The sequence below is a fragment of the Perognathus longimembris genome, chromosome 14 (genome assembly GCF_023159225.1).
Source record: "Perognathus longimembris pacificus isolate PPM17 chromosome 14, ASM2315922v1, whole genome shotgun sequence".
NCBI classification, from domain to species: domain Eukaryota; kingdom Metazoa; phylum Chordata; class Mammalia; order Rodentia; family Heteromyidae; genus Perognathus; species Perognathus longimembris.
This window is the reverse complement of record NC_063174.1, coordinates 20,838,794-20,859,538: the sequence shown is the minus strand read 5'-3', so window position 1 is coordinate 20,859,538 and position 20,745 is coordinate 20,838,794. Positions and strand designations below refer to the sequence as shown.

Below are 20,745 nucleotides of genomic sequence, written 5' to 3'. Positions count from 1 at the left end.
GCACACACACGCCCTTCCCTCATACGCGGGGCCGGGCACCATCCGGGCACCACTTTAGAGAGCAGAGACAATAGAATCCCCTTTTTGAAGATTCTACTATATCGTGGAAGACCAATTGGGGGACAAACAAAACAGCTGCTTCCCCACATTTCCAATGTCTACACCCAAAAGCTGTGCTCCTCGACACTGCCCCCTATCGCTCTCGCGAGGGAAGAGCACTCCGTGCAACCCTCGAAAATCGTTGTGACCAGCAGGTGTCAGCGTGGAGGCCGACTCGAAACCCCACACAGGAAGCGCGAAAGTGGTCGGAGGCTGGTACTGTGAGAGCGAGGAAGGGGTGCAGCCTCCAAACGGTCTGCCTTTCTACAGAATTGTTTTAGTGTGGAGGGAAACGAGTCGAGGAAAACTTTGGATCCCCGTATTCTTCAGGCGAACAACGCCTAGACGTTGCCTTGCAGGAATATTGGGTCTTCCCGGCAGCCGTAGGGCTCCGCCGCGTGCGTGTGTGCGTGCGCGTGCGCGGAGGAGCGGCGGCCTTGGGGCTGACCAGCCGGGAACAGACCGCCGCTACGGCGCTCGCCCGACGCTTGCCATGAAGACCCGCTTTAGCACCGTGGACCTCCGCGCGGTCCTCGCAGAGCTGAACGCTAGGTACCGTCCTGACTGTGACCGGGTTCTTGAGAGGAGCGATGGAGGGGAGAGGCCCGGTGCCGCAGAGGGAAACTGAGAGCAGCCTGGTGCTGCTGGCCTGATTTCCAGTGCTCCTGGGTGGGCCTGGGCGGGCGATGTCGTGGGAACCCCTGGGAAGGCCTGGTAACGCCCGAGGGGCCCCGGGGTCCCCTCCGCCCCCCTGAGGTCCCGGAGACCCTGCCCCCTCCCGCCGTCGCCGGCCTCGCTCGGGCCCCCGGCGCTGCTGTCACCTGTCGGCCGCCGAGCCGCTTCGCCGCTGACGCCCGAGGGCTGGTTCTTCTCCAGGTGCTCAGGCGGGGGGCCCGGTTGCTTCAGCTGGCACCACCCCCAGGGGAAGGAAGGCAGCATTGCCCTGGTAGCTACGGTGACCTGTATTCGGGTTCTGTTCGTGTCATTCTGTCCAGTGAGCGTCGTCAGATTTACTCCCCTCCCCTCCCTACCCCACATATGCACCGCTTAGCTTGTGTGGTGCTGTGGGTCCAGGGGGTCACTTTTGGGGCTACATATTTAATTTGGGGGGCAGAATGCCTAATGACCTTCATATTCCCTTCTTCTTATTCTCATCCGATTGCAGCCTTAATACATTTAGTGTCGTTTTGTTTTAAGCAATACTGTAATTTATTACCCGTTTTTTTGTCTTTGCAGCTTGCTTGGAATGAGAGTAAACAATGTTTACGATGTGGATAATAAGACATATCTTATTCGTCTTCAAAAGTAAGAACAGTTTTATAGGTTTTATCTTTGGCAGTATGATACTGATCTTTTGTTCGTTTGTTTGTTTACATTGAAGTAATTAAAGAGAATGAGCTTTGCCGAATTTCCTAAAGAGATATTTGACTTTTCTTCTACAGACCAGACTTCAAAGCTACACTCTTGCTTGAATCTGGCATACGAATTCACACAACAGAGTTTGAGTGGCCAAAGAACATGATGCCTTCTAGTTTTGCCATGAAGGTAATTTATTTTATTCATTTACTTTATTGTTGTTATAGAGGTGATGTACAGAGGAATTATAATTACGAGTCAGGTGATTAAGTACATTTCCTTTCACAGTGTCTTCTGTTCCCTCATTTTCTCCCAGTCCCTCCCTCCCATCTCCACTCACGAATTGTATATTTCACTTTCATTAATGTCCAGTGAGCCCCACTGCTGCACTTTTTCACCCTTTATCCCTCCAGTTCTGTACCCTTCCCCTAATCTTCTGAAGATATATACTTAAATACACTATTCATGAGGTAAAGAAGACAGAACATGAAGGTATTTTTAAGTTACATTGAAAACTATTTTTTTTAACATTTCTTTTCTTTGTCTTCCATTCCTAGGGCTTGAACCAGGGCTTGGGCCCTGTCCCTGGGCTTCTTTTGCTCAAGGCAAGCACTCTACCACTTGAGCCACCAGTGCCACGTCTGGCTTTTTCTGTTTATGTGGTACTGAGGAAATGAACCCAGGACTGCATGCATGCTAGGCAAACATTCTATCCCTAAGCCACATTCTCAGCCTTGAAACTAAATTTTAAGACCTAACAATTGAATTATTTTTTTTCACCCTTGTGAAATAGGAACAGATAACAGAGGTAGAGCAGTTGATAGGTGGTGGGTGAATGAATTAAGTTTCACTGACTTCTCCCCATTATCTTTCATACCCTGTTGTGCTCCAAGTCTTCTGTTCTGTTCTGGTTCGGGCTTTTGTCATACTCAACCATATAATCACTTAATTATAATCCACTTGCTCCAATCAAAACAATTACAGTTCTATATTAGAAAAACATTAGTTTTCTTTTTAAAAGTTCACATTTCGTGTGTGTGTGTGTGTGTGTGTGTGTGTGTGTGTGTGTGTTTCTTTTGTGATGGTACTGGGTCTTGGACCCAAGGCCTTGCATTCTTGCCTTGCTATTTTTGTTAAGGCTAGAACTCTATCACATGCCTCCATTTCCAGGTTTTTGCTAGTTAATTGGAGATAAAGTCACACCCAAGCTGGCTTCAAACCTTTATCCTTAGATCTCAGCCTACTGTGTAGCTAGGCTTATACCTGTGAGCCACTGGTGCCCCAGCTGCCCTATCTTTTAAACCTCATTTTGTTTCCTCAAACTCACTTTGTTTTATTTTGATGCCAGTAGGAGGCCTGATCTTTCTTTCTTTCTATCTTTCTTTTTTGCCAGTCTTGGGGCTTGAGCTCAGGGCCTGAGCACTGCCCCTGGCATCTTTTTGCTCAAGGCTAGCACTCTACCACTTGAGCCACCTGTCTTTTCTGTTGTTTTTTTGTGTTTGTTTATATCAGTTGGCCACACTGTCCCTGAGCCTTTTTACTCAAAGCTAGTACTCTACCACTTTACGCAATAACACCAGTTCTGTTTCTCTAGTGGTTAAATGGAGATAAGAATCTCACAGACTTTCCTGCCTGGGCTGGCTTCTAACTGCTATCCTCAGATCTCAGCGTCCAGAGTAGCTAGGATTACAGGCCTGAGCCATCAGCGCCCAGTTAGCCTTACTTTTTAGTTAGTTATAGTGATGCATACATGTTATCCTAGCTACAGAGGAAGCACATATAGGTGAAGTGCTATTATTACTATTATATGGCATAGGCTGGTCATTCACAATATGTGGTAAACCACTGTGATTATTACAGATCAGAGAATTTGCTTTTTTTTAAATTTGGCAACACCAACTATACCTTGATGGCTCTGAGCAGAAGATTGTTTTCACCAGGCTTCCATATGTACTATATATACATTTATATTTAGCCTGGTAAACAATCTCTCTTTCATCTTCCCATGGTATGGGCTTTTGTCCAAGGGTGCCTTTTATTTTTGTTTAACTTTATTTATGTATTTATGTATGTATGTATGTATGTATGTATTTATTTATTTTTGCTGGTCCTAGAGCTTGCACTCAGGGCCTGGGCTCTGTCCCTGAACCTCTCTGTGCTTAAGGCTAGCACTCTACCACTTGAGCCACAGCACCACTTCCGGCTTTTTCTGTTTATGTGGTGCTGAGGAATCGAACCCAGGGTTTCATGAATGCTAGGCACTCTACCACTAAGCCACATTCCCAGCCCCTTAGCTTTATTTTTCTTCAACTTTATTTTCTTCTTGGGAACTCAGGAAGGGCTGATTGTTTGTTCCTCTAGAGGGTTCAACGATAATCTATATGTAAATCAGTATTTAAATAAAAATTAAGGAGGCCACTCTTAAGACCATTGAATTAACCAGGGAAATACTGTTTATTTTAGAAAGTTAAAAATATCTTCTATCTACGGACTGGGAATGTGGCCTAGTGGTAGAGTGCTTAAGCGCCTAGCATGCATGAAACCCTGGGTTTGATTCCTCAGCACCACATAAACAGAAAAAGCCGGATGTGGCATTGTGGCTCAAGTGGTAGAGTGCTAGCCTTGAGCAAAAAGGAAGCCAGGGACAGTGCTCAGGCCCTGAGTTCAAGCCCCAGGACTGGCAAAAAAAAAAAAAAAAATTGTATCTGCTTAAATATAAGTATATAAAATGAGAATTTTACTTAATTAAAATTGTGAGGTCTAGACTAATATACCGAGTATCATAAACTCATGAGCCAGTTTGAAGTGGAAAGTCAATGGAATTAATTAATTTGGAACACAGTCTTTTTTTTTCCTTTTTTTTTTTTTTTGCCAATCTTGGGGCTTGAACTCAGTGTCTAAGCACTGTCCCTGGCTTCTTTTTTCTCAAGGCTAGCACTCTACCACTTGAGCATAGCACCACTTCTGGTTTTTTCTATTTATGTGGTACTGAGGGATTGAACTCCGGGCTTCATATGAGATAGGCAAGCACTCTACCACTAGGCCACATTCCCAGCCCCTTTGGGGCACAGTTGAAGCACACTAAAGGGTATTTGGATATTTAAAAGACTGGTGAAAAGAGACTTAGAAAAAAAGAATGACAGGATTGAGAATTAGCTCAATGGTAGACTGCTTAGTCAGCAAGTAAGTTGCATCCACAGAAACAACATTAAAATAGTTACAGCTTTGAGGTCATTTGAAACATCAACAAAGGATTTCTTTAGTAATGGTATAAAATAAGCATTTGCCCTGCACTGGTGATTCATGCCTGTAATTCTAGCTATTCAGGAGACTGAGATCTGAGGATCAGTTTCAAGCCACCAAGCAGGAAAGTTCAGGAAACTGTTATTTCTAATTAGCAAAAAGCCAGCAGTGTAGCTGTGGCTCAAATAATAGAATACTAGTCTTGACTGAAGAAGCCCAGGGGCACCATCCAAGCCCTGAGTTCAAGCCAAAAGAAACAAAAAAGTAACAGCATATTTTCTTGTAATTCAAGGCTAGTACTCTACCACTTAAACCACAGTGCTACTTCCAGCTTTTCTGAGTTGTTTAAACTTTTCTGCCCAGGCTGACTTGAAACCAAGATCCTCAGCATCTTTGTTCCAGGTTAGCACCCTATCACTTGAGCCACAATACCACTTCCAGCTTTTTCTATTTATGTAGTACTGAGGAATTGAACCCAGGGATTCATGCATGCTAGGCAAGCATTCTACCACTAAGCCATATTCCCAGCCCCCATCAATGTTCTTAAAAATTGAATATAAAGTACTTTTTTATGGTTGAGACCAGTAGTTATAAAGAATATAATATTTTTCCTCTGATTATTATTTACGATTGTTTTAAATAAGTATGCAGTATTATTTACTACCATTTAATTTTTCATGGTAAGAAGCTTTTTATGCATCAGTATCAAATGGTTAAGAATTTACTCTTACTATACAAATGCCTTTTTCTTGTTTCTTGCTAGTGCCGAAAACATTTGAAGAGTCGGAGATTAGTCTGTGCAAAACAACTTGGTATGGATAGAATTGTAGATTTTCAATTTGGAAGTGATGAAGCTGCTTACCACTTAATCATTGAGCTCTATGATAGGGTAAGTTAAATTGAGTTGTACCCCTTTTGTTTTGGAATCTGCCTATGTTTGAGATGTTCATCATATTCAGCATATGTTATTTTCTTTGATGTCATTGAGCATTCCTTACCTCTCCATTTTTGCCAGCACTTGACATTGTCCCTCTTCTCTTAATTCAGCAGTCCTTTTTTTCTTTTGTGACAGATATACAGATGTGCATCACCATACATGACAAGCAAAACTTTTCATATACGTATTTTATGAGCATTGTGTGATTAAGAAAAACAAAGATATCCATCATATAAACCTCATCAGGAGCTGGGAATGTGGCTTAGTAGTAGAGTGCTCTTGCCTAGCATACATGAAACCCTGGGTTCGATTCCTTGGTACCACATAAAAGAAAAGGCCAGAAGTGGTGCTGTGGCTCAAGTGATAGAGCGCTACCCTTGAGCAGAGAGAGGCTCAGGGACAGACAGAGCCCTGGCCCTGAGTTCAAGCCCCAGGACCAGCCAAGAAAAATGCTCATCAGAAGATGTAAAGACTTCCTTAGCATGATCTCTATAATCTTGATTATTTTTAACTTTTTACTACATTAATGTCTTATTAATAAGGCATAAGTAATTAGTAGTCATTAATAGCTATTGTCTTTTTTTTTTTTTTTTTTTTTGGCCAGTCCTGGGCCTTGGACTCAGGGCCTGAGCACTGTCCCTGGCTTCTTCCCACTCAAGGCTAGCACTCTGCCTCTTGAGCCACAGCGCCGCTTCTGGCCGTTTTTTCTGTATATGTGGTGCTGGGGAATCGAACCTAGGGCCTCGTGTATCCGAGGCAGGCACTCTTGCCACTAGGCTATATCCCCAGCCCTAGCTATTGTCTTTATTAAAAAATTCTAGCAATCTGTTTTATTCAGAGATAATTTTAGACTTATCAAAGAGTTGCAAAAATTACAATTCTACCCTTTTACCTATGGTCTGTTAATGTTAATACCTTACATGATATTTTTCAAAACTAATTAGCATTAGTGCAGTCTATTAATTGAATGACAGGCTTCACCAGTGTTTCTTCATTTACATAGTTCTTCTGGTCCAGTATACTCTGTTGGCATTAGGCCTTTCCACTTAAGGATCTGAGCAGTAGATATACATTCTGTCTAGGTTACAGAAGTCCAGCTAGTGACAAAGTTGGGGTAGATATTAAGGATATTAAAAGAAAGTAATAAAAATAAAGAAGTAATGTGCTTTGGGCTTTTTAGTAGTCATTGTGGTATGTGTGAAGGGTAGATTGGTGGATGCTTCCAAATAGATGTTGGAGTCTTTTCCTTTCTATATACTAGGGTTTGATCTTTTGGCTCTCATTTCTAGAATTTTGAGGTGTGCTGTATCTAAATTCATCCAATCTTGGGGAAAGAGGCTATGGCAACTCAAATTCATTTTAAGGAAATAGGCTTACCAATGTATAATAAGCTTCCAGTAGAAAAGAATGTTTGACATGTACATTAAGATGGCTTATTGAGTACATCAGAATCAAATACAGTCTTTCCCAAAAACGTTCCTGAGATACTGATTCCCGTAAAGATAATAGGTATGCCTAGAAAAATGGCAGTAGTATAAAAGAGAATGAAATCAGATCATTTATTTAGTTATTTTGCTAGTCCTGGGCCTTGGACTCAGGGCCTGAGCACTGTCCCTGGCTTCTTTTTGCTCAAGGCTAGCACTCTACTACTTGTGCCACAGTGCCACTTCTGGCTATTTTCTATATATGTGGTGCTGGGGAATTGAACCTAGGGCCTTCTGTATACAAGTCAAACACTCTTGCCACTAGGCCATATTCCCAGCCCCTGGTTTTTTTTAAATTAGATTTTGTTATTGTTACTATAAAGGTGATGTATGGAGGGGTTACCGTTTCATAAGTCAGGTAATGAGTACATTTATTTCTGGACAATGTCAGCTTTTCTCTCTCTTCCAATCAATTCTTCTTTCCTGTCCCCACCCACAAGTTGTGTAGTTCACTTTCAACATAGTGTCTATTTCTGCTGCATTTGTTCATCAGTTGTCGCTCCATTTCTGTGTCCTCCCTTAGCCCCCCCCCAAAGATACATGAATGAACAAACAAGGAAAAAACCCCTCTTGTTTTCATTTCTGGAGTTCATTTCGGTAAATATTGTTTTATATGATCAGAGGGCCAATGGGCGTTGTACCTTTGTGTTCTCTCCTAAGAACATCTTCCTTTGTTTCACTGTATGTGAATGCCTAGAGTCCTGTATAATTTATCATGTCCAGGTTTGTTTTAGATCTTTGCTGGTTATTTTTGAGATAAGGTCTCATTTCTTGTCCTAGAGTATGCCTAGATGCAGTCAGCCTGTGTTAGGTTTCCAGTGTAGCTAGGATAATAGGTATATTTGATTTCTTCTAACTCACCATTGAGAAGGGGATCTCATAAACTTTTTTCTTCCTGGGTTGGCCTCAAACTACAATCCCAACCATCTGAATATCACAAGTAGCTAGTATTACATGTATAAACCACCAGCACCTGACTGTACTTTTTCTTTTTTGTCAGTCCTGGAGCTTGAACTCTGGGCTTGGGCACTGCCCCTGAGCTCTTCAGCTCAAGGCTAGTGCTCTACCACTTCTGGTTTCTGGGGGTTAGGTTGGAGGTAAGAGTCTCACTGCCTTCCCTGCCCTCCCACTCCCTCCCCCCCCCTGCTGGCTTTGAACCAGGATCCTCAGATCTCAGCCTCTTGAGTATCTAGGATTTACAGGTGTGTACATTTTTAAGTGGTAGCTTTTGACTTTATTGAGCTACTTCATTAGGATACATCATGAAGAGAAGACTTAACTTCAGCTGAAACTATATTGTTCTTGCTACATAATTATTGCTGTTAAAAGACTTTCTCTCTCTCCCTTTCTCTCTCCCTCTCTTTCTCTCTCTTTCTCTCGCTCTCCCTCCCCCTCCCTCCCTCCCTCCCTCCCTCTCTCCCTCCCTTCCTCTCTCCCTCTCTCCCTCTCTCCCTCTCTCCCTCTCTCCCTCTCTCCCTCTCTCCCTCTCTCCCTCTCTCCTGTCCTGAAGCTTGAACTCAGGGCCTGGGGTGCTGTTCCTGAACTTTTTTGCTTAAGGCTATAGTGCTTTACCAATTGAGCTACAGCTCCACTTTCAGCTGTTTTGACTTGCTCTGACTTAGAACTATGATTCTCAGATCTTAGCCTTCTGAGTAGCTAGGATTACAGGCATGAGCCACGGGTGCCTAACTTTTATTTTATTTATTTTTTAATGTGAGGATTAAGCTCTTGCTATATAGCCTAGATTGGCCTTGAACTCAAGATTTCCCTGTGTCTCCCGCAGTAGTTCTCTGTGTGCCACCACACCAGGCTCTTGTTTCACTTAAGCCAGTCTTTGCAACTTACCTCATGTAAATAAAAGTAAGTTCAGTTGGTAGTCATCTAATGTTACTGGGTTACTGTGCTGTTGTTAGTATTTGTGCAGTAAATGAGTTTGATGTTGCTCTAGATTAATTCTCAGTACCAGTGACTCATACTTGTAATCATAGGAGGTGGAGATTGGGAAATCATAATTTGAGGCCGGCCTGAGACCACCCCCATCTCAATCAAAAGCTGGCTACAGGGTTGGGAATGTGGCTTAGCAGAGTGCCTGCCTACCATGTGGGAAGTCCTGGGTTTGATTCCTTAGAATCAAACCACATAAACAGAAAATGCCAGAAGCGGCAATGTGGCTCAAAAGGTAGATTGCTAGCCTTGAACAAAAAGAAACCAGGGACAGGTCTCAGGCCCCGAGTCCACGACCCAGGACTGACCAAAAAAAAAAAAAAAGCTGGCTGCAGTGGTGCACACCTGTCATCCTAGCTATTTGCTGGTCATGGACTAAAAGCAAACAAAAAGTGCTGCAGATGTCGCTCAAGTGGTATAACACCTGCATACCAGCAAACCCCAGTACCGCTCTTCATCCCCCCAAATAGTTACTCTAGATTCCTTCACTGTTTGAAACTTAGAGTCTTGAGAATTTGCTTATCCTATTTCTCAGTGTGTATTGAAAAGTTTATTTTTGTAAACTTTTGGTTAAGAGACTACATCATTTTCCAACTTTTTTGAGAAGTTTTAAGACTAATTTGGAACAGCATTAAATTGTATTTTACTCTATTGCAGGGGAATATTGTTCTTACAGATTATGAGTACCTAATTTTAAATATCCTAAGGTTTCGAACTGATGAGGCAGATGATGTAAAATTTGCTGTTCGAGAACGCTATCCAGTTGATCATGCTAGAGCTGCAGAACCTTTGCTTACCTTGGAAAGGTAACAACTCATTTCATATCATTGTAAAGTCTAAAAAAAATCTTATTTCTGAATATGCAAAGCTCTCAGTGTATTGTTCTTTAGAATCACCTGGAGGGCTTGTTGAAATATAGATTTTCTCCTATTTCCTAATTCCTAGTGTAGGAAGCAGGGTTTGCATTTCTAGTCGGTTCTCAGGTAATACTGATAATCTGCTCTTGGGGACCTCACTATGTTGTTCTTAAATGCTTTGTTAGGCATTACTGTTTTTGGTGTTCCAGTATAGCATGAAGATTTACAAATGGCATGCAACTTTTATATCAAGATGTCTCTGACATTTTGATGGTGAGCAGTGTGACTTAGTTGAAAAAATACACTGATTTCTCTTTTGAAACCTAGATTCAGGTCTTAGGCTCCTGGAACCTTCAGTATTTTATTTGAATAAGTTACTTTTATCACTTTTTTTTTTTTTTTTTTGCCAGTCCTGGGGCTTGGACTCAGGGCCTGAGCACTGTCCCTGGCTTCTTCTTGCTCAAGGCTAGCACTCTACCCCTTGAGCCACAGCGCCACTTCTGGCCATTTTCTGTATATGTGGTGCTGGGGAATCGAACCCGGGGCCTCATGTATACGAGGCAAGCACTCTTGCCACTAGGCCATATCCCCAGCCCTATCACTTTTTTTTAATGTAAAAAAAAACAAACAAAACAACAAAAACTCAAGCCCCAAACGAAAAAACTAATTTCTTGAAGTGTGGTTCAAGTAGAGCAAATGCAACATCCAAAGTTCAAACCCCAGTACCATTAAAAAAAAAAAGCTGATTTCTATTGTATTTCAGAGTGTTATAAAAATCAGGTGATGGATGCAGATGAAAATACAGTTATGCAGGCATATACACTGCTGTAAGTTTTACTACACTTCAGGTAAGAAGTATGTCTTTTTTGTTTTACAGATTGACTGAAGTAATAGCCAGGGCACCTAAGGGGGAACTGCTGAAGAGAGTTCTTAACCCATTACTGCGTGAGTAGCCCTATGTGTAGCAATGAAATGTTTGCAAGATAACATGCTTTCAGGAATATATCTAAGTCCTTTAAGGTTCTGGTAAAAAAAAAAAATTGAGAAAGGAATTTAATAGGAACTTTTGAATAAGTAAGAGTTCATTTTCAAAGAGATGCTGTTTTGTTTTGCAATGCTGAAAATAAGACCCAGGGCCTTGTGTATGCTAGGCAAATGCACAAGGTTCATTGCCATGAGAGAAGTTACTGTTCCACAAAACTTTGACTTTCCTTAGGTGTTTTGTTTCCTTCCTTTTAATGGATGGGCACCAGAACTTCTGGTATCTGCCAGGGCACTTTGACCCCAGTTTTTTGTTTTGTTTTGTTTTTTGTTTTTGCCAGTCCTGGAGACTGAACTCCAGGCCTGAACACTGTCCCTGACTTCTTTTTGCTCAAGGCTAGCACTCTGCCACCTGAGCCACAGCGCCACTTCTGGCTGTTTTCTGTATATGTGGTGCTGGGAAATTGAACCCAGGTCTTCATGTACATGAGGCAAGCACTCTTGCCACTAGGCCACTTCCCCAGCCCCAAAGCTGGAAAATTCTAAAGATAACCTTTTACTGTATTTTCATTTCATAAAGGAAGAATAGCTCCCTAATGCTCAGTAGTCAATACTATCTGCCGCCCCTTTGTGTTCTTCAAATTCCTTCATATAGGGCTAAGTTATGATCTTCTCATGTATAAATTGTCTTCTTCAAATTCCTTCATATAGGGACAAGTTATGATCTTCTCATGTATAAAAACTGATTTCGGGGGCTGGGAATATCGCCTAGTGGTAGAGTGCTTGCCTCATATACATGAAGCCCTGGGTTCAATTCCTCAGCACCACATATATAGAAAAAGCCAGAAGTGGCACTATGGCTCAGTGGTAGAGTGCTAGCCTTGAGCAATAGGAAGCCAGGGACAGTGCTCAGGCCCTGAGTCCAAGCCTCAGGACTAGCCAAAAAAAAAAAAAAAAAAGAAAGAATTTTCCAGCTTTGTCCTCTTGTGTGTGTCCTCTTTGGTGCTGGGGAAGGAAACCAGGACCTTGCACATGCTAGACAAGTGCTTACAATTGAGCTAAATTCTCAATCTTTTGTTGTTAGTTGGTTTGCTTACTTGTTTTGTTTTGTTTGCTGTTTCTGGCTTCTTTTTGCTCAAGGCTAACACTCTACCACTTCCACTTGAGCCACAGCACCAATTCTGGCTTTTTCTATATATGTGGTGCTGAGGAATTGAACCCAGGGCTTCATGTATAGGAGGTGAGCACTTTACCACTAGGCCATATTCCCAGCCCCCTGCTTATTTGTTTTTGTTGTTCTGAGACCGGGTCTTACTATGTAACCCAAGCTGGACTCACACATAACAATCCTCTTGCTTCTGCCTCCCAAGTGGTGAAATGATAGGCATATACCGCTATGCCCAGTTGATTATTAATTTTTTGAGGAACTTCCATTAGCACACAATGGCTATACTAATTAAATTCCCATCAAAATTGTTTAAAGTTTCCCTCTGCGTCCTTATTATTCTTAGTTTTTTGATAATAGCCATGAGGTAACATCTTACTGTAGTTTTGATTTCCATATATTTAGTGATGGTCCACATTCTTTCATATACCTGTTGGCTAGTTGTATGTCTTTTGAGAAGTGTCTATTTAATTCTTTTGCCAATTTTTTAATTAAGAGGTTAGCCAGTGTTTGGATACCAAGCCAACCTTGCATTCTAGAAATTAATCCCTTGTGCCATTGTTTATAATCTTTTTTTATATGTGACTGAGTGCCATTAAGTTCCTGTAACTTAGGTTTTTTATAATTTCAAGTTTTGTCATTACTTCAAATTGTTTATTGCAGGGCTGGGGATATGGCCTAGGGGTAGAGTGCTCACCCCGTAAACATGAAGCCCTGGGTTCAATTTCTCAGCACCACATATATAGAAAAAGCCAGAAGGCTCAGGAAGTAGAATGTTAGCCTTGAGCAAAAAGAAGCCAGGGACAGTGCTCAGGCCCTGAGTTCAAGCCCCACGACTGGCAAAAAAAAAGGAAACAAATTGTTTGTTGCAATAAAATTTCAACATAAGTAAACTTCTTGTTTCTTTCACTGGCTGCTTTTATGAATAACAATCCTTTTATGTTGGGATCTATATGTGTACTATATGTTGAATGCTAAATTTTATAGGAAAATACTAAAAATAACACCTTCTGCTTTTATAGCATATGGGTCAGCTCTCATTGAGCACTGTCTTATAGAAAATGGATTCTCTGGCAACGTCAAAGTTGATGAAAAACTTGAAAGTAAAGGTATGTTTGCATGATTCAAATTTTTTCCATTTTCATGTTTTGCTTTTTATTTTTGGAATAAATTTGCAAGCGGGCATGGGCGGCTCACACCTGTAATCCTAGCTTCTCAGGAGGCTGAGATGTAAGGATTGTGGTTTGAAGCCAGGAACTTGATGAAGCTTCTCATCTCTAATTAACTACCAAAAAGTCACTAGTATAGTTATGGCTCAAGTGACAGATCACTACCCTTGAATTTAAAAAGAAAATGCTCAGAGACAGTACCTAGGCCTTGGGTTCAAGCCTGCCCTTAGGACTAGCACCTCCAGCTCACCCACCTCCTCTGAAAAACAAATTGTGCTACTATGCTACTGAGTTTCAAACCCTGGGCCTCATATTTGGCAGGTAAGTATTATACCATTAAACAATACTCTTATTTATTTTCTTATTTATTTATTTATTTATTTATTTATTTATTTTTATTTTTTTGGCCAGTCCTGGGCCTTGGACTCAGGGCCTGAGCACTGTCCCTGGCTTCTTCCTGCTCAAGGCTAGCACTCTGCCACTTGAGCCACAGTGCCGCTTCTGGCCGTTTTCTGCATATGTGGTGCTGGGGAATCGAACCTAGGGCCTCGTGTATCCAAGGCAGGCACTCTTGCCACTAGGCTATATCCCCAGCCCTATTTTCTTTTTTAAAAACTGAAAATTATTTTTGTTAAGGAGTAAATAGATGGCTGGGGATATGGCCTAGTGGCAAGAGTGCTTGTCTCATATACATGAGGCCCTGGGTTCAATTCCCCAGCACCACATATGCAGAAAATGGCCAGAAGTGGTGCTGTGGCTCAAGTGGCAGAGTACTAGCCTTGAGCAAAAAGAAGCCAGGGACAGTGCTCAGGCCCTGAGTCCAAGGCCCAGGACTGGCCAAAAAAAAAAAAAAAGAGTAAATAGATAATTCTAGACTTCCAAACATTTGAGTAGTATATGGGTATATATGGGTATTCTTAGACTCCTACTCTAGCATAGAGATTTATCCTTAGTAACAGATAATTTAGTCTTTTGACCTACCTTGATACCTTCCATGTTTAGAATGCTTTCCCTTTGCATCTCCTATATATCTATACTAGGACTAGGTACTGAACTTGGGACCATCAGATTCCATAGTAGTAAAGTTCCGTAGACCATTGAAGTGCTTCTGGAGTAATAACATTCATGTACTTGAATTTCTGTAGTTCTGTGGTGGCTCTTACGATTGCATTAGGCATATGTAATTACTTAAGAAACCTAATTTAACTGCCAGAGTAGAGTGAATAAAATGGAAAAGTAGATGGAAAATGGAATTTTGGTCTGACAAATTTTGACTTGTAGATTGTTTGATACAATATTTGAAAATTCATTCTTGATGCTTATATTTTGGGTTTACATATCTTTTTTAAGGTTTAATGATAATTTTCATTATGTAAGTTTTTTGTGGGTTTAAAAATACAAATTTCATATTTAAGTTTTGAAATATTCTAATTCATTATAATCTCTCCAAAATGACAACAGATGGTAAGTGGTTGGGGTATTTACTTATTTTTATAAAATGAATATGATATTTACTTGGTATAAAAGCAAGTGAAAATGCCCAGGAAAACTCTGGAAACCAATAGCTTTTTTTGCCAGTCCTGGGGCTTGAATCAGCACCTGGGCACTGTCCCTGAGCTTCTTTTGCTCAAGGCTAGCACTCTACCCATTAACCCATGGTATCCCTTCTAGCTTTTTCTTCATATGTGGTAGTGATGAATCGAACTCAGGGTTTCATGCATACTAGGCAAGCACTCTACCACTAAGCCACATTCCCAGACCTATGGAAATTAATACTTATTACTACTTACTTAATATAGCCTTTTTACAGATTAAAATATATTATGAGCTTAAAATGGTAACTGTTTGAGGAAGGAAGGAAGAATAAAGAATCCAGAAACAAGCCTAAATAGATGTATATGTGTGTGTGTATAAATTCACATATGTGTGTGAATTTACTTTTTCTGCATAGTTGTTTCATTTTTGTTTGTTTTGCCAGTCCTGGGCTTTGAACTCAGGGCCTGAGCACTGTCCCTGGCTTCTTTTTGCTCAAGGCTAGCACTCTACTACTTGAACCACAGCACCACTTCCAGGTTTTTCTATATATGTGGTGCTGAGGAATCGAACCTAGGGCTTCATGAATACAAGGCAAGCACTCTTCCCAGCCTGCATAGTTGTTTAACAGTGGTTTGTCAACATTTTGTTCCTCTTTTTCCTTCATTAGATATTGAAAAAGTACTTGTTTGTCTGCAGAAGGCAGAGGACTATATGAAAACAACATCTAACTTCAATGGAAAGGTAACACCATGTATATTTACCTAACTTTGTTGGTTTTATTTATTTGGATTTTCAGAAATTATCAATCACTAAGGGATCAGCATATGTCCATTTATTCTAATTTAGAAAATGGATATGCTTGTCCCAGGGTAGGGTTTCATCTTGTGTTGTTTGGTGGTGCTGGAGATTAAACCGAGGGCTTTGAATATGCTAAGTATATATGCTACCACTGAGCTCTATTCCACCTCTTTTTTTTTCTTTTGTTTTTAATTTCTTTGGTTTGTTTGGAATTAATCTTCCTTCCTTTTTTTTTGTGGATAGGTCATGTGGCTTGAACTCTGGGTCTGGGTGCTGTCCCTGAGCTCTTCAGCTCAAGGCTAGCGCTCTCCCACTTGAGCCACAGCGCCACTTCTGGCCGTTTTTTATATATGTGGTGCTGGGGAATTGAACCCAGGGCTTCATGTATACGAGTCAAACACTCTTGCCACTAGGCCATGTTCCCAGCCCCTTTATTAATTTTTTATGGAGAATACTTAGTCAAAAAGATAAGGATTAATTTTATTTATTTATTTTTAGACATAGTTTGTTATGTGAGCTGGCCTGAGATTCTCAATTCTTTCAAAGCCTCCTAAGTGCTGCGATTGTGGATGTATACCACTTCTGACTGAGAGATTTGTTCTTGAATTGTTAAATATTTTTTAAATTACCTTATACTTGAGGAACAGTTTTTTCTATTCAAAGTACATCTTTATTTACAAAACATAAATAAAATTAGTATCAATTATACAAGGTAAAATTTTGTTAATTATGAATAGAAATGGTTTTAATGTTGGATTTTTGTAGGGATATATCATTCAGAAAAGAGAAATCAAGCCAAGCTTGGAAGTAAATAAACCAGTCGAAGACATACTCACGTAAGTATATAGGCATGGGTCAGTTTGCTTTGACTATTTATTAATGTTCTTGAGTGAATTAATAAGTATGTCTTACAGGTATGAGGAGTTTCATCCATTCTTGTTTTCTCAACATTCACAATGTCCATACATAGAATTTGAATCATTTGACAAGGTGAGTTTTTTAGTTCTGTTTTTTGATGAGTTAACATGATAAGAGTTTTATGAGTTAGTATCAACTGAATGTTAGTATCTAATATCAACTTAATACCAATTTGCTTTGATTGAGAAATTGAAACATTCCTGGCTTACAGTCACTATGAATCTGAGCATTAAAAATCAGTGTCACAAATACAGCTTTTCGAGTAATTGAGGCAACTTTATTTGAAGATGAAAGACCAAAGATAACTTGAACTTTGATTTTTGATAGTATTTTTATATACACACATATTTGCTGGTTGTCTGAGTGAGTTCTTTGAATGCCATCAAGATAGAAAACAGACAAATTCTGGGTATGCAAATTGAAGTAGAGTCTGTATTTTTTTTACAGCTAGTTGTTTTTTGTTGTTTTAAATAAGGCTGTGGATGAATTCTATTCGAAGATAGAAGGTCAGAAAATTGATTTGAAAGCCTTACAACAGGTACAGTATTATTTAAGATGCTTCTATTAAAAAAAGATAGTCATAGAATGGCTTGGTGTGTAGATGATGCTTTCATTTAGGAATGAGGTACCTGTCAGAAGTAGCATAGGAAGTGGTATGGGGACCTATCTCTTGGTTTATAATAATGCCCAGGGGATGGGCTAGGAATGTGGCTCAGTGATAGAGTGCTTGCCCTAGCATTCATGAAGTCCCAGGTTCAATTCCTCAGTATCACATAAATAGGAAAAGCCAGAAGTGGCGCTGTGGGAGCAACTGGTAGAGCTCTAGCCTTGAGCACAAAAAGGCTCAGGGACAGTGCCTAGGCCCAATGACTGGCAAAAAAAAAATTGCCAGGGGAGTTTTTCATGGTTGAAAAAAAAGCATATCCTCATTTAGTCCATCCATTAGATATTCTCCAAAAGTAAAATACAGTGGGAAGGTAAGTCCTCTTATTTACACCCTTGCATGATTTGTTATGATTGATTATGCTTTGTGCCAGTCCTGGGGTTTCAACTCAGAGTCTGGGTGCTGTCCCTGAGCTTTTTTGCTCAAGGCTAATGCTCTACAAGTTGACCCACTTTCAGCTATTTGGTAGTTGATTAGAGAAGAGTCTCACAGACTTTTCTGCCCTGGCAGGCTTCAAACTGTGATCCTCAGGCTGGGAATATGGCCTAGTGGCAAGAGTGCTTGCCTCGTATACTTGAAGCCCTAGGTTCGATTCCCCAGCACCACATATATAGAAAACGGCCAAAAGTGGCTCTGTGGCTCAAGTGGCAGAGTGCTAGCCTTGAGCAAAAAGAAGCCAGGGACAGTGCTCAGGCCCTGAGTTCAAGGCCCAGGACTGGCAAAAATTTTTTAAAAATTAAAAAATGTGTCTGCATGGGTGCAGTCATTCATCCCTAAAGTTCATAATTTGAGCCTCATCACCAAAAGTTTATGAGTTCTTCTCAACCAATAAAAGTTGGCTCTAATGGTTCGTGCCTCCTAAACTGAAGGATCATCATCCAGGCCAGCCTGAGCATAAAGGCAAGAATAAACATGATGCCTTATTTAAAAAGTATAGCAAAAGGAGCTGGGGGCGGGGCTCAAGTTGTAGAGTAGCTACCTAACAAGTGCAAGGCCCTGTGTTCAAACCCTAGTAATATATTTCTTAAAAGTCCTCAAATCAGTAACCTGGAAATGTAAATTGTATAGTATAAGAGGTCAAATAACTACCATGAACCTTTGTACTGTTAGTGTAGGGGAGAATGTCCTGGAATATACTAGAAATAATGCTAAGAAATAAAGTTTGGCAATAAAAAGATATTGCATAATTTGTGCCTCTTAAGAATTAAGAATTCTGGACAGGAGATATCTCTCGGTAATAGAGTATTTTCTTGTCTAAGGCCTTGTATTTGACCTTTTGCACTGCAATATCTATAAGTATTCTAGCAAACTAATCTTGAATTCTGCCCGTTTGAATAATGCCAAGAAAATTAGGCTCCTATCTTACAAATATTTAAACCTATAATTGTAATATTTTCCTGTGTGGAAATGGGTAATAACTAGACAGGAGATCTCATTTTGGAGTATGAAGCATTTTCCAGCAAGTTGGGTTGGGAGAATGGATTGTGAGAAAACTTGATAGATGACAGCATTGAGCCAGGTCAAGGACACTGGGAGTAAGTCTGAGGAGTAAAAGAGAGAAGAAAGTCCATGAGGTTGGAGAAATCTAACTTTTAAATCTCTTTTGTCACCCAAAGGAAAAGCAAGCCCTGAAGAAATTAGATAATGTTCGAAAGGATCACGAAAACAGATTAGAAGCTCTTCAACAGGCTCAGGTATTATGTTTAGCTTTTTCAGATGCTTTTTTTGAAAACTGTAACCTTAACAGGCATTATAGCAAATGTGTTTGGTTTGTTTCTGAAGGAAATAGACAAACTGAAAGGAGAGCTCATAGAAATGAATCTACAGATCGTTGACAGAGCCATTCAGGTAGTTCGAAGTGCTCTAGCAAACCAGATAGACTGGACAGAAATTGGAGTAATTGTAAAAGAAGCCCAAGCTCAAGGAGACCCTGTTGCAAATGCAATCAAAGAACTAAAACTACAAACAAATCATGTTACAATGCTGCTAAGGTAAGTTGGATTTTTCATTAACAGTGTTTGTCTCTGTTTTGTTACTTAATTGTTCACTAGGGTTGCATTTTCTTTATATTTAGAAACATGTTTGTGAAATAAGTTAATTTATACTAAAACAATGAAGCTTTAAGATACTATAAACCAGTTATAATGTCATTGAGAAAAGAATTGAAATTAAAAGTATCATTGACATTAGCAAAATACTATTGAATATTTTAATAGAAATCCATACTTGTTGTCAGAGGAGGAAGATGATAATATTGATGGAGACATCAGTGTTGAGAAAAGTGAAACTGAACCACCAAAAGGGAAAAAGAAAAAGCAAAAGAATAAACAGCCTCAGAAACTTCAGAAAAATAAGCCACTGCTTGTTGATGTTGATCTCAGTTTGTCAGCATATGCCAATGCCAAAAAGTAAGTCCGTGTATATTTTAGGTAAAATATTATCTGCACCCAATCAGTATTAAGGATGTTAATATTTGCCTAGCGTGCATAAGGTTCTTTTTTGATCCCAGACTACAAAATTAATTAATAATATTTAAGAATATATAAATAAAAACACCTAAAATAAATAAAGCCATTAATGTTACTTCCTATATTTAAAAAGAACAAGAATAAAAAGAATAAGTATTTTACCTGTATATAATTCTTTTGGTGAAAATTCTTTTTTAAAAAAAAGTTTAGCCAGGCTCCAGTGGCTAATGCCTATAATCCTAGCTACTCTGGAGGCTGAATTTTGAGGATTGGGGTTTAAAACCTGCCTGGCAGGAAGTCTGTGAGACTCTTTATCTCCAGTAAACTACTCCCCAAAAAGCTGGAAGTGCAGCTCTGGTTGAAGTGGTAGAGCACTAGTCTTGAGCAAAAGAAGCTCAGGAATAGCACCCAGGCCCTGAGTCCAAGCTCTAGGACTGGCACACGCACTTGCACATGTGCACGCACAGGCACACACGCACACGTTTTAGTTTTGTGCAGCATGCAATTTTGTTCTGTATGATTTGTGAGTCTGAAAAGTAGAAATAAATGGAAAATTAAGGAGTAAAGATTTTACATAAAATTTAAGATATCTGTATATTTTTAGGTATTATGATCACAAGAGATATGCTGCTAAAAAAACACAAAAGACTGTTGAAGCTGCTGAGAAGGTATTTAGAATTTATTAGAGTGAATGTTAATTGATGTTGGCTATTTTAATTACCTTAATTATTTTTTGTTTAAATAAGATTTTCTAGTTCAGAAAGATTTTTTACATTTAATAGTGCTTTCTTTTTCTTTTTTTCCCTTTTGTTTTCTTCTAGCGGTTGTGGGGCTTGAACTCAGGCACAGTCCTTGAAGATTTAATATTGCTTTAAATGTGCATATTTCCAGTATTTCTCTTCAAACCCACTTTTCCCCATTTTTTTTCCCATCTCAGCAAATAGCACCTTTATTCTTCTTGTCTCAGATGTTGGAGATATCCCAAGACCCCGTTTTTTTCTTTTCTTTTCTTTCCTTTCCTTTCCTCCTCCGCCTCTTCCTTCTCTTCTTCCTCTTCCCAGCCCTCTATTTAAGTATAAATACTTGTAATTTCTCTAGGATGTACAGTGCATTAAAATATGATCTT

General features: G+C 40.0%; 1 protein-coding gene across 2 annotated transcripts in view; it reads left to right on the top strand.

Moving 5' to 3' along the window:
• Nucleotides 1–465: 465 nt before the first annotated feature.
• The window catches only part of Nemf (nuclear export mediator factor), a 46,090-nt gene continuing 25,810 nt past the window's right edge, over nt 466–20,745 (top strand). Inside the window, exons 1-15 of one of the 2 annotated variants that reach the window (XM_048362275.1) lie at nt 466–651; nt 1,336–1,404; nt 1,542–1,644; nt 5,462–5,587; nt 9,721–9,869; nt 10,798–10,865; nt 13,089–13,175; nt 15,439–15,512; nt 16,335–16,405; nt 16,484–16,559; nt 16,963–17,025; nt 18,768–18,845; nt 18,934–19,142; nt 19,368–19,559; nt 20,224–20,287. In XM_048362275.1, the coding sequence (XP_048218232.1) occupies nt 593–651; nt 1,336–1,404; nt 1,542–1,644; nt 5,462–5,587; nt 9,721–9,869; nt 10,798–10,865; nt 13,089–13,175; nt 15,439–15,512; nt 16,335–16,405; nt 16,484–16,559; nt 16,963–17,025; nt 18,768–18,845; nt 18,934–19,142; nt 19,368–19,559; nt 20,224–20,287 (1,488 nt within the window). In that variant the 5' untranslated portion in view covers nt 466–592. The remainder of the gene's footprint in view (nt 652–1,335; nt 1,405–1,541; nt 1,645–5,461; nt 5,588–9,720; nt 9,870–10,797; nt 10,866–13,088; nt 13,176–15,438; nt 15,513–16,334; nt 16,406–16,483; nt 16,560–16,962; nt 17,026–18,767; nt 18,846–18,933; nt 19,143–19,367; nt 19,560–20,223; nt 20,288–20,745) is intronic. The other variant, XM_048362274.1, reaches the window with a different exon arrangement.